This window comes from Ochotona curzoniae, unplaced genomic scaffold, assembly GCF_017591425.1.
Source record: "Ochotona curzoniae isolate NIBS_2020 unplaced genomic scaffold, NIBS_Ocur_1.0 contig_1482, whole genome shotgun sequence".
In the NCBI taxonomy this organism is placed as follows: Eukaryota; Metazoa; Chordata; class Mammalia; order Lagomorpha; family Ochotonidae; genus Ochotona; species Ochotona curzoniae.
In genome coordinates, this window is record NW_024465100.1 from 3,021,087 (window position 1) to 3,033,725 (window position 12,639).

At 40.8% G+C, this 12,639-nt stretch overlaps 1 protein-coding gene across 2 annotated transcripts in view; it reads left to right on the top strand.

Moving 5' to 3' along the window:
- Positions 1–1,501: 1,501 nt before the first annotated feature.
- The window catches only part of PTPRO (protein tyrosine phosphatase receptor type O), a 148,076-nt gene continuing 136,938 nt past the window's right edge, over positions 1,502–12,639 (top strand). The window contains exons 1-2 of one of the 2 annotated variants that reach the window (XM_040967469.1): positions 1,502–1,584; positions 2,234–2,527. In XM_040967469.1, the coding sequence (XP_040823403.1) occupies positions 2,453–2,527 (75 nt within the window). In that variant the 5' untranslated portion in view covers positions 1,502–1,584; positions 2,234–2,452. Of the gene's footprint in view, positions 1,585–2,120; positions 2,528–12,639 lie in introns of those variants that run through there. The other variant, XM_040967476.1, reaches the window with a different exon arrangement.

Here is a 12,639-nt window from a genome sequence, read left to right on the forward strand (position 1 = left end):
CTTTGCCATTGTCCTCCACTCATTTTTGGAAGTGAGTGGGAATGGAATATTATTTTCAGGATCTTCTAAACTAAAAGCAAATATATCAAGTCATAGTATCTACACATGCACTCCTAAGGATATAGTTACCAGATATTCCATGAACCTGTCCCAGAAAAAGGGAAAATGAGCTATTTTCTTTTCCTTTCTTTCATTTTTTAAAAGAGATTTATTTAATCTTTATCTGAAAGGCAGAGACTGAGAGAGACTTTCCATTCACCGGTTCAGTCCCCTAATGGCTTCAATGACCACAGCTGAGAGGATCTGAGGCCAGGGACCAGGAGCTTCCTTCATGTCTCCTCTGTAAGTGCAATGGTCCATGGATTTGTGCTATCCTCTGCTGCTTTCCCAAGCCATAAACACAAGCTGGATCGAAAGTGGAGCAGCCAGGACATGCACCTGTGCCCTGATGGGATACAGGCACCACAGGCAAAGGCTTAGCCCAGTATGCCATGGCATCAGCTATTTGCCAAAACATAGGGAAGAAGAAACAGACCAACAAAGTGGGGTCAAGAGCACTGAAATTTGTGTGCTAAGGGAAAAAACGTGAACAAAGAAAAAGAAAAAAAAGAAGCTGCTGAGAGATAACACCAAAGGTAAAACTCATAAAAATTCAGGCTACTGTTCTCTACACATTGAATATGAATATTTAGTACATATGCCCAGTGCAAGGCTTTCACAGATGATTAATGTTTGGTCACTGCTTCTCTAGAAAAAGGCTGAGTAAATGTAGCTACGGTTTCCTTTATTTTTTAATTTATTTTTATTTTATTTGAAAGGCAATGAGGGAACGTGAGGCAGTGCATTCCCCTTCACTGGCATCTGCTGATTCACTCCTTAAAATGCCCCCACCGGCTGGCAGAAACTCAATCCAGGTCTCCCACTCGGGTGACAGCAGTCCAATCACTTGAGCCATCACTGTTTTCCCACCCCGAGGATCTGAATTAACAAGAGCTGGAGCCAGGAGACTGAGCTGGAAATTGAGCCCAGATGCCTTGCTTTGGGTTTCATCCATGCTAGGCTTAGCATTCACTCCAGCCCTGGGTCTATGAGACAGCGACACACCTGTACCTGGACTGCTACATTCATGACCAAGGTGACCGTTCCTGTCCCCTGGTGCCCACACATGCCTCGGTGGTTGATCCGAAGTTCCATTACTGGCAGGACACAGCAATGGCAATTTACTTGATAATAAGAAGTGATTTATACCTGAATAGTGCACCCATAGTTTATTTTGACAGACTTATTTTTGAAAAACAAAATCACTCATATCAACAAAAAGAACAGATTTAAGTAGATTTTGGATGTGCAGCTTGAAAGTCCTTGCTTGGGGTTCTAAAAAGTCTCAGGTTAATTATCCCCAGACAATTCAGAATTGTTAAAATGTCTATTTTACACATGTATGTCAAATGAGATTTTCTGGTTTGATATTCAATTTTAGGCTATCTGACAAATACGTATCAGACGGTGTGTGAAACATGAAAACTACTAATTTCAAATAGAACATGTACAGAATTCTGTTACTTCGTGCTAGATAACAATGAGGTGAGTGTTGGGGTGGAGAGAATGGTCACCGATATAAGAGGGGCGGGTGGTGGGAAAACTATCACACAGATACACAGTGGTATTCACACAGACACATACAGATACTCTCACATACATATTCAGTCTCACACCCACCCAAGCTCACACTTTCACACACTCACGCTCCCACATACAATGCACTCACACACATACGTGTGCGCTCGCGTGTGCTCGTGTGACGTGCTTGCACACACTCGCATTGCTGTCACACACACACACTCCGATCAGCATCACCCCAATGTCACTGGTCCTATATAATAACTACACCTGAGGGTAGACTTGGGGAAATCGATGGGGGAATGAAATCTCGCCTCCGGGATGTTCCAGAGGAGTTCAGGAAACCCTGCTCAACTCCTGAGCCCCCAAGGCGTTGAGGCGGAGCTTGGAGAGGGCTGTCCAACCAGCCAAGGCTGAGGGCAGACGCTGGTGGGCGGCTCGTAAAGCCGCTGTCACTCTTACGGTACGCAGACCCGCCGAGACAGCATCCCTGCAGCCAGGGGGCCGCTGCCTCTCCCTCTGCGCTTGGACCCCGCACCTCCTCCGGCAGGCGTGGTGGCAGTGGCGGCGCTAGAGCCTCGCCCACTCCAATCTCCACCCTCTCCATGCTTAGCCATTAAAGCGCCGTGGCGCCTGGCACGTTCCTGGAGGAACCCCGAGCGCGGAGGAGGACAGGGAGACAGCGCAGGGGAACTGAAAAAGCAGCATGCATCCGCCGGGAGAAGCCTGGTCGCCCACCATCTGAGGCTGCAGCCCCAGTTCGCCTTTGTGAGTCGCCGCCTGGGAAGCCCGCCAGCTCCCGCGGAGCTCCTGGGTCCCAGCTCGCGCTGCGATGGGGCACCTGCCCACGAGGGCGCACGGCGGTCGTCGCCTTCTGCCTCTGCTCTGGCTCTTTGTGCTACTCAAGGTAGGGGAACGTCTTCACCCCCAGCCTCGAGTCGGGTCGCAGCCGCGCTCTGGGGTCCGGGCTCTGCCTTGCTGAAGCGACTCGCCCCGGGCGCGATGGCCGCGCAGTTGGATGCGCTTTGTTGTCCCTGTGTGCGAGTGTTCTGGGGCTCTGGAGGAATGGGAGTGGGAGAACAAGAGAAGTTTGCTGACTTTGGCTTTCGTTCTTTTGTGCTCTTTCACCGAAGCTCAAATCCTCATCAAAGGTGGGCTTGGAGGGTAGCGCTTTCTTGGGCAAAATGAGGTCACGTTTCCTTCTGGGTCCCTACTGCGCCCCACTGCTACGGCTTCACCTCTCGCCCTCCTCCTCTGGAGTGTGCTGCTGCTTTGTCTTAATTTACCCTCGGCTGCATTCACACGCTGGGGGCCGAGCCCCCGTGCGGCATTTTGGTCCTCGGGAGTGGATGGAGGGCAGGTTTTCATGTAATAGAGTCAGGTGGAGCACGGAGTGGACTTCTCTCCCTGAGTCTTATTTCCATCCCGAGAATCCCTTTTAAAAAGTCCCTGGACTTTCTTCACCATATTTATAGAAGATGCTCCCGTTACTGTAGGTGATGGGAAAATACAGATATAGAATTCACTTTCTCTCCTTGGGGTTTTAGTTGAAGACAAATGATGGTTGACTTTGAAAATCCGAGTTCGATTGCCATATCGTCCATACGTTGTTTGAAGACTTTTCACTTAGATGTTTTCTTGCAACGTGGCGTGGAGTTGTGAATTGATGGTTTATCCTTCGGATCCTCAGTGGATCCACTTCAAGTCTGTGGCTAATCTGTCCTAAACTTACTCGGGGCTATCTACAGGTGCCTAGGAGCTATCCTTTCAGCACCACGGTGGTACCTAAACCATTAAAAAAAAAAAGGTGAAATGGGAAGGATGCAAATGTTTCTTTAGCCAAGAAACACTTCTTGGTTACAAGCCACGTTCATGATGAATGTCTGACAGACTACAGAGAAACCGCACCAATGGATTAAGAACAGCATGAATTTTAAGTACTTCACGTTTGATGGGAAATGGTAGAAACAAGAATAGAGTGTATAAGTGAAATTCTTTATTTTATTTAAAATAGCATATCCATCTGAACATTTAGTAGTTGTAGCTTAAATCTGTTAAGTAATGAACTTAGTAGTGTATTTTCACTGCAGGGGTTGTTTGTACTGCACACCCCAATATGTTGGACTTACGAGGTTCTCCACTACTCTGTTTTTCAAATGCTGTAATGACTATGTATACAACACTTCTCATGGACCTAAAATGAGAAATGAAACCTGCGTATACTCTACTGATTAACAAAGACTTCTATAAATGGCATCTGCTTTAAAAATAACCGTTGGTTGGGTCTGGTGTGATGGGCTAGTTGCTGGATCCTCCCCTTGCGCATGCCAGGATCTCATGTGGGTGCAGTTCATAATCCGGCTGCTCCACTTCCCTTCCGGCTCCCTGCTTTTGGCCTGGAAGGGCAATAGAGGATTGCTCAGGGCCTTCGGACCCTGCACCCATGTGGAAGACCCTGAGGAGGGGCCTGGCTCCTGGCTGCAGATTGGCTCAGCTCTGGCGGTTACTGCCGCTTGGGGAGTGAGATGACAGACAGAGGATCTCTCTACCTCTCCTTCGGTTTGTGAATCTGCCTTTTCCATAAAAATAAGTAAATCTTAAAAAAGAAAAAATATCCTAACCATTGACACAAATTCAGGGTTTTACTTGAGATCTTCACAATTAATGAAATGAGAGGATGGTTGGTTTTCTTATGGGCGTAAAATGCTGCAGTTAAAATATGTCACAATGCTAAAAAAAAGAAAAGACAATAAAAAAGTCACAATGTCCACTTAAAATTCAGTATAAGGTTGAGAAACTGTGGTCAGTGATAGAGTAATGGCAACAATAATGACTGTACCAGAACTTCATCTTGTTTGACATACTAAGTATATCCTTGAACTCTTGTAGCTAACTGTCAGTTATGGTAACTGCATTTAAACAAGCACTATGGCAACAGGAAGGATAGTTTTACAAGGGACATCGTTGCTTTTCATTTTATGTACATGTGGCATCTGTGTCACCTGAATATATACATATATATGAATATATGCAAATATGTGTATATCTGTGTATATATTTAGATATATATATTTTTTTCCACTGTGGACCAGCATTCTAATGATTTCACATATACTATTTCATGTCATCCTATTTTGTTACAGTTGACAAGAAATGTTCAAAGTGGTATATTAGGTACATTTAAGTGATCTGATATTACATGGTGCTGGGCACATGGTAAACTCCGTTATACTTTGAAGATGCCTTTGAATGTAAGGTTTTGAATAAGTGCCAGTAAAATAGATATAACTATGCAGGTGATCACAGTAATATAAAAATGAAATTTCAGTTAAATATCAGTTAACTTTCAATTTTGCGACAGGATCTCAATGATAAAACCTGAAGTGCTGAGTCAGAATTAAATCATCTCTCTCTCTCTCTCTCTCTTCCCTCCAAATACACTTCTAGTTTTCCTTATGGCCAATGCACTTTTCATGGCCCCATATGAGTATCCTCCGTATAAAAGTGAAATTTTTCTAAAGACTAGAAGTCAAATAAACTCAACTTTGTGGATTAGTCTGACCCCTGGCTTAGAGATGAACATTTGATCAAGCATCTCAGGGTATCTAAATTGTCCACTACACATTATGATGATAGCATCTGCCTCAGTCATGCTGCACAAAAAAGATGTCGATGTTGTTTATGCTTCATACATTATTGGTTATAAAAATTTAAATCTAATACCAACATTGATGTATATATAAAATCGGAACAAAATATAACTCTTTCATTGAATAGGAGCCTACGAATCCCAAACTTCTATTAATTGAAGTCAGGTGTTGGCCTGATGTGTCTTTCTCCTGGGCATCATCCAATAGTTTCCAGTGAAAGCAGTGCAACTTTAGCTTGTCTGTACTAAACATCTCCTTGAAAGTGGCCTTCTGTATTACTTCATTAGATACAAAGCTTTTGATGACTAAGAAGCAAATTGCAGAATATGACAACATAGGAATTTTGAAGTCTTCCTTCCCTGAAATATTACTTATTAAACAATAAACTGAACGTCAATTTGGTGTATGTCCTTCTTTCCTCTCTTCTCCTTTTTGTACTTTCTATTTCTGCTCTTCCTGAGATGAATGTGCATTAAATTTGAAAGGGACTTTTTAAAAGATTTATTTATTTTATTTGAAAGTCAGAATTACAGAGAGAAAGAAGACACACACACAGAGATTGTCTTTGCTAGTCCACTCCCTACATGGCTGCCATGACCAGAGCTGGCTGGTCTGAAATGGGCACTTGTTACAGGTTTCTTACATGGTTTCTGGAGGCAAGCGTTTGGACCATCCTCTGGTTCTTTCCCAGGTCTTTAACAGGGAGCTGAATTAGAAGTAGAGCAGCCTGGAAACAAACTGGCCCCTGTGGGATGCTGGTGCCACAGATGGAAGACTAGTCCCAGGTGCCACCATGCTGGTCTTGAAAATTTTTCAAAAGAGGCTTGCATTCAGTCATAAAAGGCATGAATGTTGTGATATGGCCATATTACTGTTATTCATGGGAAATATCCGTTTTCCATCGTCTATTTTACTTCATTGTGGCCCCAGATTTCTGTCTGCGCTTGTGTCTCCTAACAGAGACTAGTTTCTGGTTGAGGGTTCATCCATATATTATGCAGTTTTGAGAGACGAACTACAGTCTTTTTATATTTCTGGAGGAGCCTGGAGTCTCCCACAGAGTAACGTTTTCTTCCCCTGACTCCTCTGTCAATTGATTCCCGTGATAAGTGATATTGTCAGTGTTTTAGAGAGCCCTTTTTACACACTGGAGTGGCTCACCGGGCTGTGTTTCCACAGGTGATTGGGTGATAATGTTCCCACTGTGAACCTATTTTTGCTTTTCCTCTTTGCTTTATGCAAAAGCACTGTTGTATGAAAGAAGAGAAAGTCCACATTATTCCTCCTTGTGACTTTGGCAAAAAGAGAAGGCACATATGCAGCCTGAGGTGATCAAAAATAACACGAGTTATACTGCATTTTAAAATGCAGCCCTGTTTGTAGCGTGTAAACCATCAAACGGAAACTAAACTTGTAATCAGATTCACCCGAGTTTTATAAATTGAACTCCAATTTGATTCTTGAGAATTTTTGACATGCTCTTTGATTTGATACAGTAGGGACACCTGTAAAAAGCACTCTAATTGGTAGCAGTTAGTATAAGAAAAGTCTTAACAGCAATGAACATGGGTATGCATTTCTCATTTTCTTCTTAATTTAATACCTTCAGACACAGAGTGGCTGTGTTAATTTTCAGAAGCATAGCTCAGTGCAATGAGGAGCTTCACCATAAAGCACTTAATTAATTACTCTGGATATGTTGCAATTGTTTTTTAAATGGAAAAGGTCTGTTGTATTTTTATTGTCCATAACACTAACTATGGATTTAGTGTTAGGCATTTTACAGAAACTTGATAATAAATACCAATTAAATATCAAATATCCAGTAGCATATAGTTTCTGAGAATTATGAACTACTGCAAAATTAGCTTGTGAGGATTCTTTAAGTAAAACACAAGAAAATTATCATGTAATTAAACAATTGCAATTATATTACACTCACAAAACATAGCAAAAATTCCACCAATCATGCTTTTATTAAGATATTACTGGAAGAGAGAAGTTGGCAGGTTCCAAATGTAATACTTAGGCAAAAAATTTCCTGACCTATTTATGCTGAAAATTGTACGTTGCCCCATAAAATGAATAAGTATAATATGTTAATAAAATTCTTAGAAAAAAACTGAAATGGTTTTAAAAATCCGTAAGTCAAAGTATATGTTATTTTGATCAAAGGTGTAATACTCTCAGTTGCTAATTTCTTTATCAGTGTTTAATGACATCAGTTTAAAAAGCAGCAGCTGACATAGCAGGAGAAATAGTTGATATACATATACACACACACACACATGTTGGTCAGTATTTCTTCTTTCTTTGTAATAGAAATGCTGCTAATTGTTTGACAAACATCCTTAAGAGTGCAAAGTTTTCTGTGCCTTAGTGTTGAATATATCTGTGACATTTACTTCAGGGTCAGAACTCAGTGAGTTAAAGAATTGTTCTGCGATGGTCTTAAATATTAGCTCATCTGCTGAAATACATATGGGAGAAACTTCTTTGTGCCCTAGTGTCACGGAATAAAATGAAAATGAAGTTAATGTGGTGTAAGCGCAGACAACAGGAACATGGATGGAGTGGGGTGGGGCTGGCTATTGCACCGAGTCCTGTCCCTCTCTCGCTGCTGCTATGGGCTCACACACTTCCACATGGTTACTGTGAGCCACTTAGAGGACGGTATGAATAACCTGCTTACGCGTTTCTCCTAGAATCTGCTGCTTGTTTTCTCACCAAGCTTGTACTGCATCTCCAGAGCATCATTCTTAGATTTGTTTCCCCTCTGCACATAGTTCTTGCAAATGTATTTCTATGGGTAGAAATATTTCTCATCCTTATGTCAGAAAAAGCATCCTTAAGTCTCTCAGAATTGAATTCTGCTGCGAAAGATTCCTTCTTTCCTTAGGCATTCGAGTTATTTAAAAACCAGTGCCTTTTTCTTCCATATTTTAAAGCCACCAAACAAGCAAGAAAAGATTTCAAACAAGGTTGGAGAGTTTTTGTGATGAAAGGTTTTCCCATGCCTTGTGGCCATAAAATTGAGTTGAGAGAAAAATGATATATATTTGGATTTGTTTTTCTTCCAGAGAGAACCAGATACGGTGATTTCTGTAAGAATATTGGGAAAATAAATATTCCATGGATTAACAGTAAATGTGTATCTTTACCAAATACTCTTCATTTACCTTTTTTTTTTTTTTAGCTCTACCTGAGTAAGAATGCTGTACAGTTAACTTCCCCAGCAGAAGTCTTCTTATTTGGGAAAGGCAGATATACAGAGAGGAGGAGAAACAGAGAGGAAGATCTTCCATCTGTTGATTCACTCCCCTAGTGGTCGCAACGACTGGAGCTGAGCCAATCCAAAGCCAGGAGCCAGGAGCTTCTTCCGGGTCTCCCATGTGGGTGCAGAGACCCAAGGCTCTGGGCCGTCCTCATCTGCTCTCCCGGGGCACAAGCAGGGATCTGGATGGGAAGCAGGGCCGCTCGGATTAGAACAGGCACCCATATGAGATCCTGGCGTGTTCAAGGGAAGGATTTTAGCCACTAGGCTATAGCACTGGGCCCAGTCTTGTTTTTAAATTGATAGCATTTGTACATTTACTGGCAAATTAAAGAAGCAAGAATTAAATATCTGTGCATTGTAAAGGTTCAAAAACTGGGGTTGCATCTGTTATTGATAAGGCATCAATCAATGCGACTTCTTTGTGTTACCCTGTTTAACTGGGTTTTTTTTAGATTACTGAGACTTCTGTTTTGACTTTCTCTGTATGCTTACTCACTTTTTAAAAAAGACTGATTTTCATCTAGGTGAGAAAACATCATGAATTTATTATGTACTTCATACTGTTTCTTTATTATTCTTCCCTATTGTCCCTGTTAAACACACAGAAATTTCTGTTCTTTGTTCTCTTTATGCTTAATGTACACAAGTGCTAACCCTGGGCCTGTGAACGGACCTGCATTATGAATTCTTAATTCTGCCCATAGGAGCGTTGAACTGGCCAGAGTGAGTCACACACCGGAGATTCAAAGGCACTATCTGAAGTCTGATTCCTACTTCTTGTGTTTTCTGAATCAAGGTTTTAATTTTATTAGCTCTGACATTCATTCCTGCTTTTGGATCTTGGTTTTAATTTCTGACAAATTTCTCCTTGTTTTTTAGTTTCCTTGAAAGGCTATAAATGACACCATTGAGAAACTACTTTTCTTATCCAATACTAAGAATGCCTGTTGGATTCCAGGATGTCTTACTGCCCCATTTCAATCAGTGCATCAAACACTTATTGATTCAATGTTATGTTCCAGGAATTGTAGTAAATATTGTAGATACTAGCATGAATACTACTTTGTTGAATTCCAGAAAATGACATAGTGGTAACATAAGCTCAGGAGAAACAAAACATCATCTAAATGTGATCAGGGTTTTCAATAAAACCAAACAGGTGATGAGATTATTTGGGGAGCTATCTGGTGGTCTAGGAGATGATTTTTTGCAAGACGAGATTTGTTACATTTAATAACAAGTATATAGACAAAGAAAACTACGTGGGCAAAATTCCAATCCTGTGATAATTGTGGCAGTGTTTAGGAAGATGCAAATGTACAGGAAAGGAAATGAAGTGACAGAACCCAAATCAGGGAACCTTGAATGTGCTGTGGTTGAAAGTAGGATCTTTATTCTCTAGGTAAAGTGGAATTAGTGAAGGGTTGGATCCAAGGCACACGTGGTATTGAATTTGCATTTTAGACAGAACTCTATGTGTAAGACAGGGTATCCCAAAGGTGAAACAGGCCTGGAAGCAGTTGCACTATGAGGTTATTACATGACCCAATTAAGACATGATGGTTGAAGGAGCTAAAGGAAGAAAGCCAATGCTTGGAAATAATGAAATCGACAAAACTGATTAGATATGGGAAATTGGGAAGAGAGGGGAGTCTAGGGTAATTTCCAGATATCTGACCTTTTTGCGTGCAAGAAAAGCATTCTCAGGATAGCATCTGTACTGGAAACTCACCATTTCCCTCAAGATGAGCTCATTTCATCCTCTTAGGAAGCTTCTCTCTCTGGACAGGCCATTTTGCCCTTCACCAGGAGATAACTGGTAGAAAGAGAAAGCCATGCATTTTCTCAGCTATCCTCCATCCTGGCCAGTTCCTGATAAGCAATGTCTCCATACTTTCATTAAATTCTACGAGACAGAATGATTCCCATTCCCAAAACAGTCCTTTTCTTTTGTCCCTCAGTGTCAGTTGCATCTTACACCGTCTCCCCAAGTGGATACTTTCTTATTCCTGCTTTGTGTTGTTATTCCTGCTCCACAGTTTTGCCAAAAATTTCTTCATGACATTCTGTGCTATTTCCCTCTGAGTGTCCTGTTGAGGCCACAATGGATAAAGAGCATGGCAGGTTCGGTGTGAGAGCTTTAGTTAGAGGAGATGGCAGGCATGTAGAAGTGAAGGAAGTGCTAGAGGGGAAGAGCAGTGAGCCAGGATGGGGTCTTGAGGAGCACCTGCAATTAATGGCTGGCAGAAAGCAAACCTGAAAGCAAATCAAGAAAATCCAAAGTCTGGGAAAACATCAAGCAGAAAGGTCCAGTTAGCTAAAGTTTGGGAAACATTTGAATTGTAAAACAGACAAGCTACTGGAGCAGAGGAGCTCTGGGGGCTGAAGAGTAAAAAGGCTGCTGCTTGCTTGTTAAGCGTGTAGGCATCAGATCAGAGAAAAACTTGATTCCAATCTCAGCGCTCTCAGCTGCAACACTCATCAACAGGAGAATATCAGGAAAATTGTTTCACCACACTGGGTACCCTTTTGGTAATCTACTGTCCTTACCTCACAGGATTATTGTCAGGAATAAATGAGATGATGAACATAAAGTACTTGGAACACTGCATAGATTGCAGTAAACACCTAACAGATGTTAGGTACAAAAATCAAGAAAAGGAAAATAGTAGTACAGCAAAAATAGACTTAAAAAAAAAACATGTAGGAGGCAGAACAGTAAAAATATATATAGAGCTACATTTTCCAAAACGTGCTCCACAGAACATTTTAGAGTGAATTGTTATGTCCACAGATGTTATTAACAATAAGCAATTCTATAGTGAGACGAGTTAGGGATGTTATCCGTTTAATTTTGTTTTCATTGGTACTTGTTATTTGTGTGTTTGCTTGCACCATGGTTTCTGGGAACCTTTAATACGTTACATGGACTGTGTCTTGCAGAGGGGAAACAATGTGTAGCATTTCCTGAACATAATCGATTGAAGCATCCTTTTTCTATAAATGATTTATGGCAACAGTGAATTACTACAAGAAACAACATTCATGCATATACTCCAGATGCCCATTTTCTCTCTTTTAAAAAAACAGAAAATGTACTCTTAGCAATAAGGAAAATATAGTAAGAAGACCAATTCTAAATATCAATCAGGAAGAGTTACTTGGAAATCAACCATTCCAGCCCTATTATTAAAGACTGAACACCAGTCTTTAATAGGAAAAAAATTTGTCCCAATTCTACTCTATAGATTAATACTAGCCCTGGGTTTGGCAATCGCACCTATAAGCTTCTTTGATTTTTAATTTACGGGAGAAACATTCATTTCTTAAAATTAAAGACTTTAATGGATACATAAAATTGAACACATTTATGAAGTACCTTGTACATTTCAATACATGAATAGAATGTGCCATGTCTTCAGACATTCAAACACATCTTTAGGGTGAAAACATTCAAAGTCCTATCTTCTAATTCTGTGTTGTTTTTATGGAGAAATATACAGTGCATCAGCATTGAGTTATTCTGCTGTGTGGTAGAACTCCAAAACTGCTTACTGTTATCTAACTAATGTAGTACCCATTAATCAAGCTTCCAATGACCCCTAGCCTCTGCCAATCATTATCATACTTTCATCTTCTATGAGATCATCTTTTAGATTCTGCTTTCAAAAGTGAGATCATGCAGTACTTGCCTGTCTGTGCTTAAATTATTTCACTTAGCATACTGATCTCCTGTTCCACTTACATTATTGCAAATGACAATATTCCATCTTTTTTTTTTTTTTGGTGGCTGAGTACTATCCCATTGTGTATTTTAAACATTTTTTTCGTCAATGAATGAACACTAAGACTGTTTTCTCTTCTTGGCTGTTGTGAATAATTCTGCAATAAGAGACAGGACAGACACCTCTTTGACAGATTGATCTCATATTCCTTGGATTTGTGTATATCGAATGGTAGCATTGCTAGATCATATGGTAGTTCTATTCTTGGTTTTTTGAGAACTTTGCAGCATGACTATAAAATTTACACTACCACTAACCGTGTGCAAGGGAAGATATTCTTTAACTCCACAGTGTTTAACATATTGTA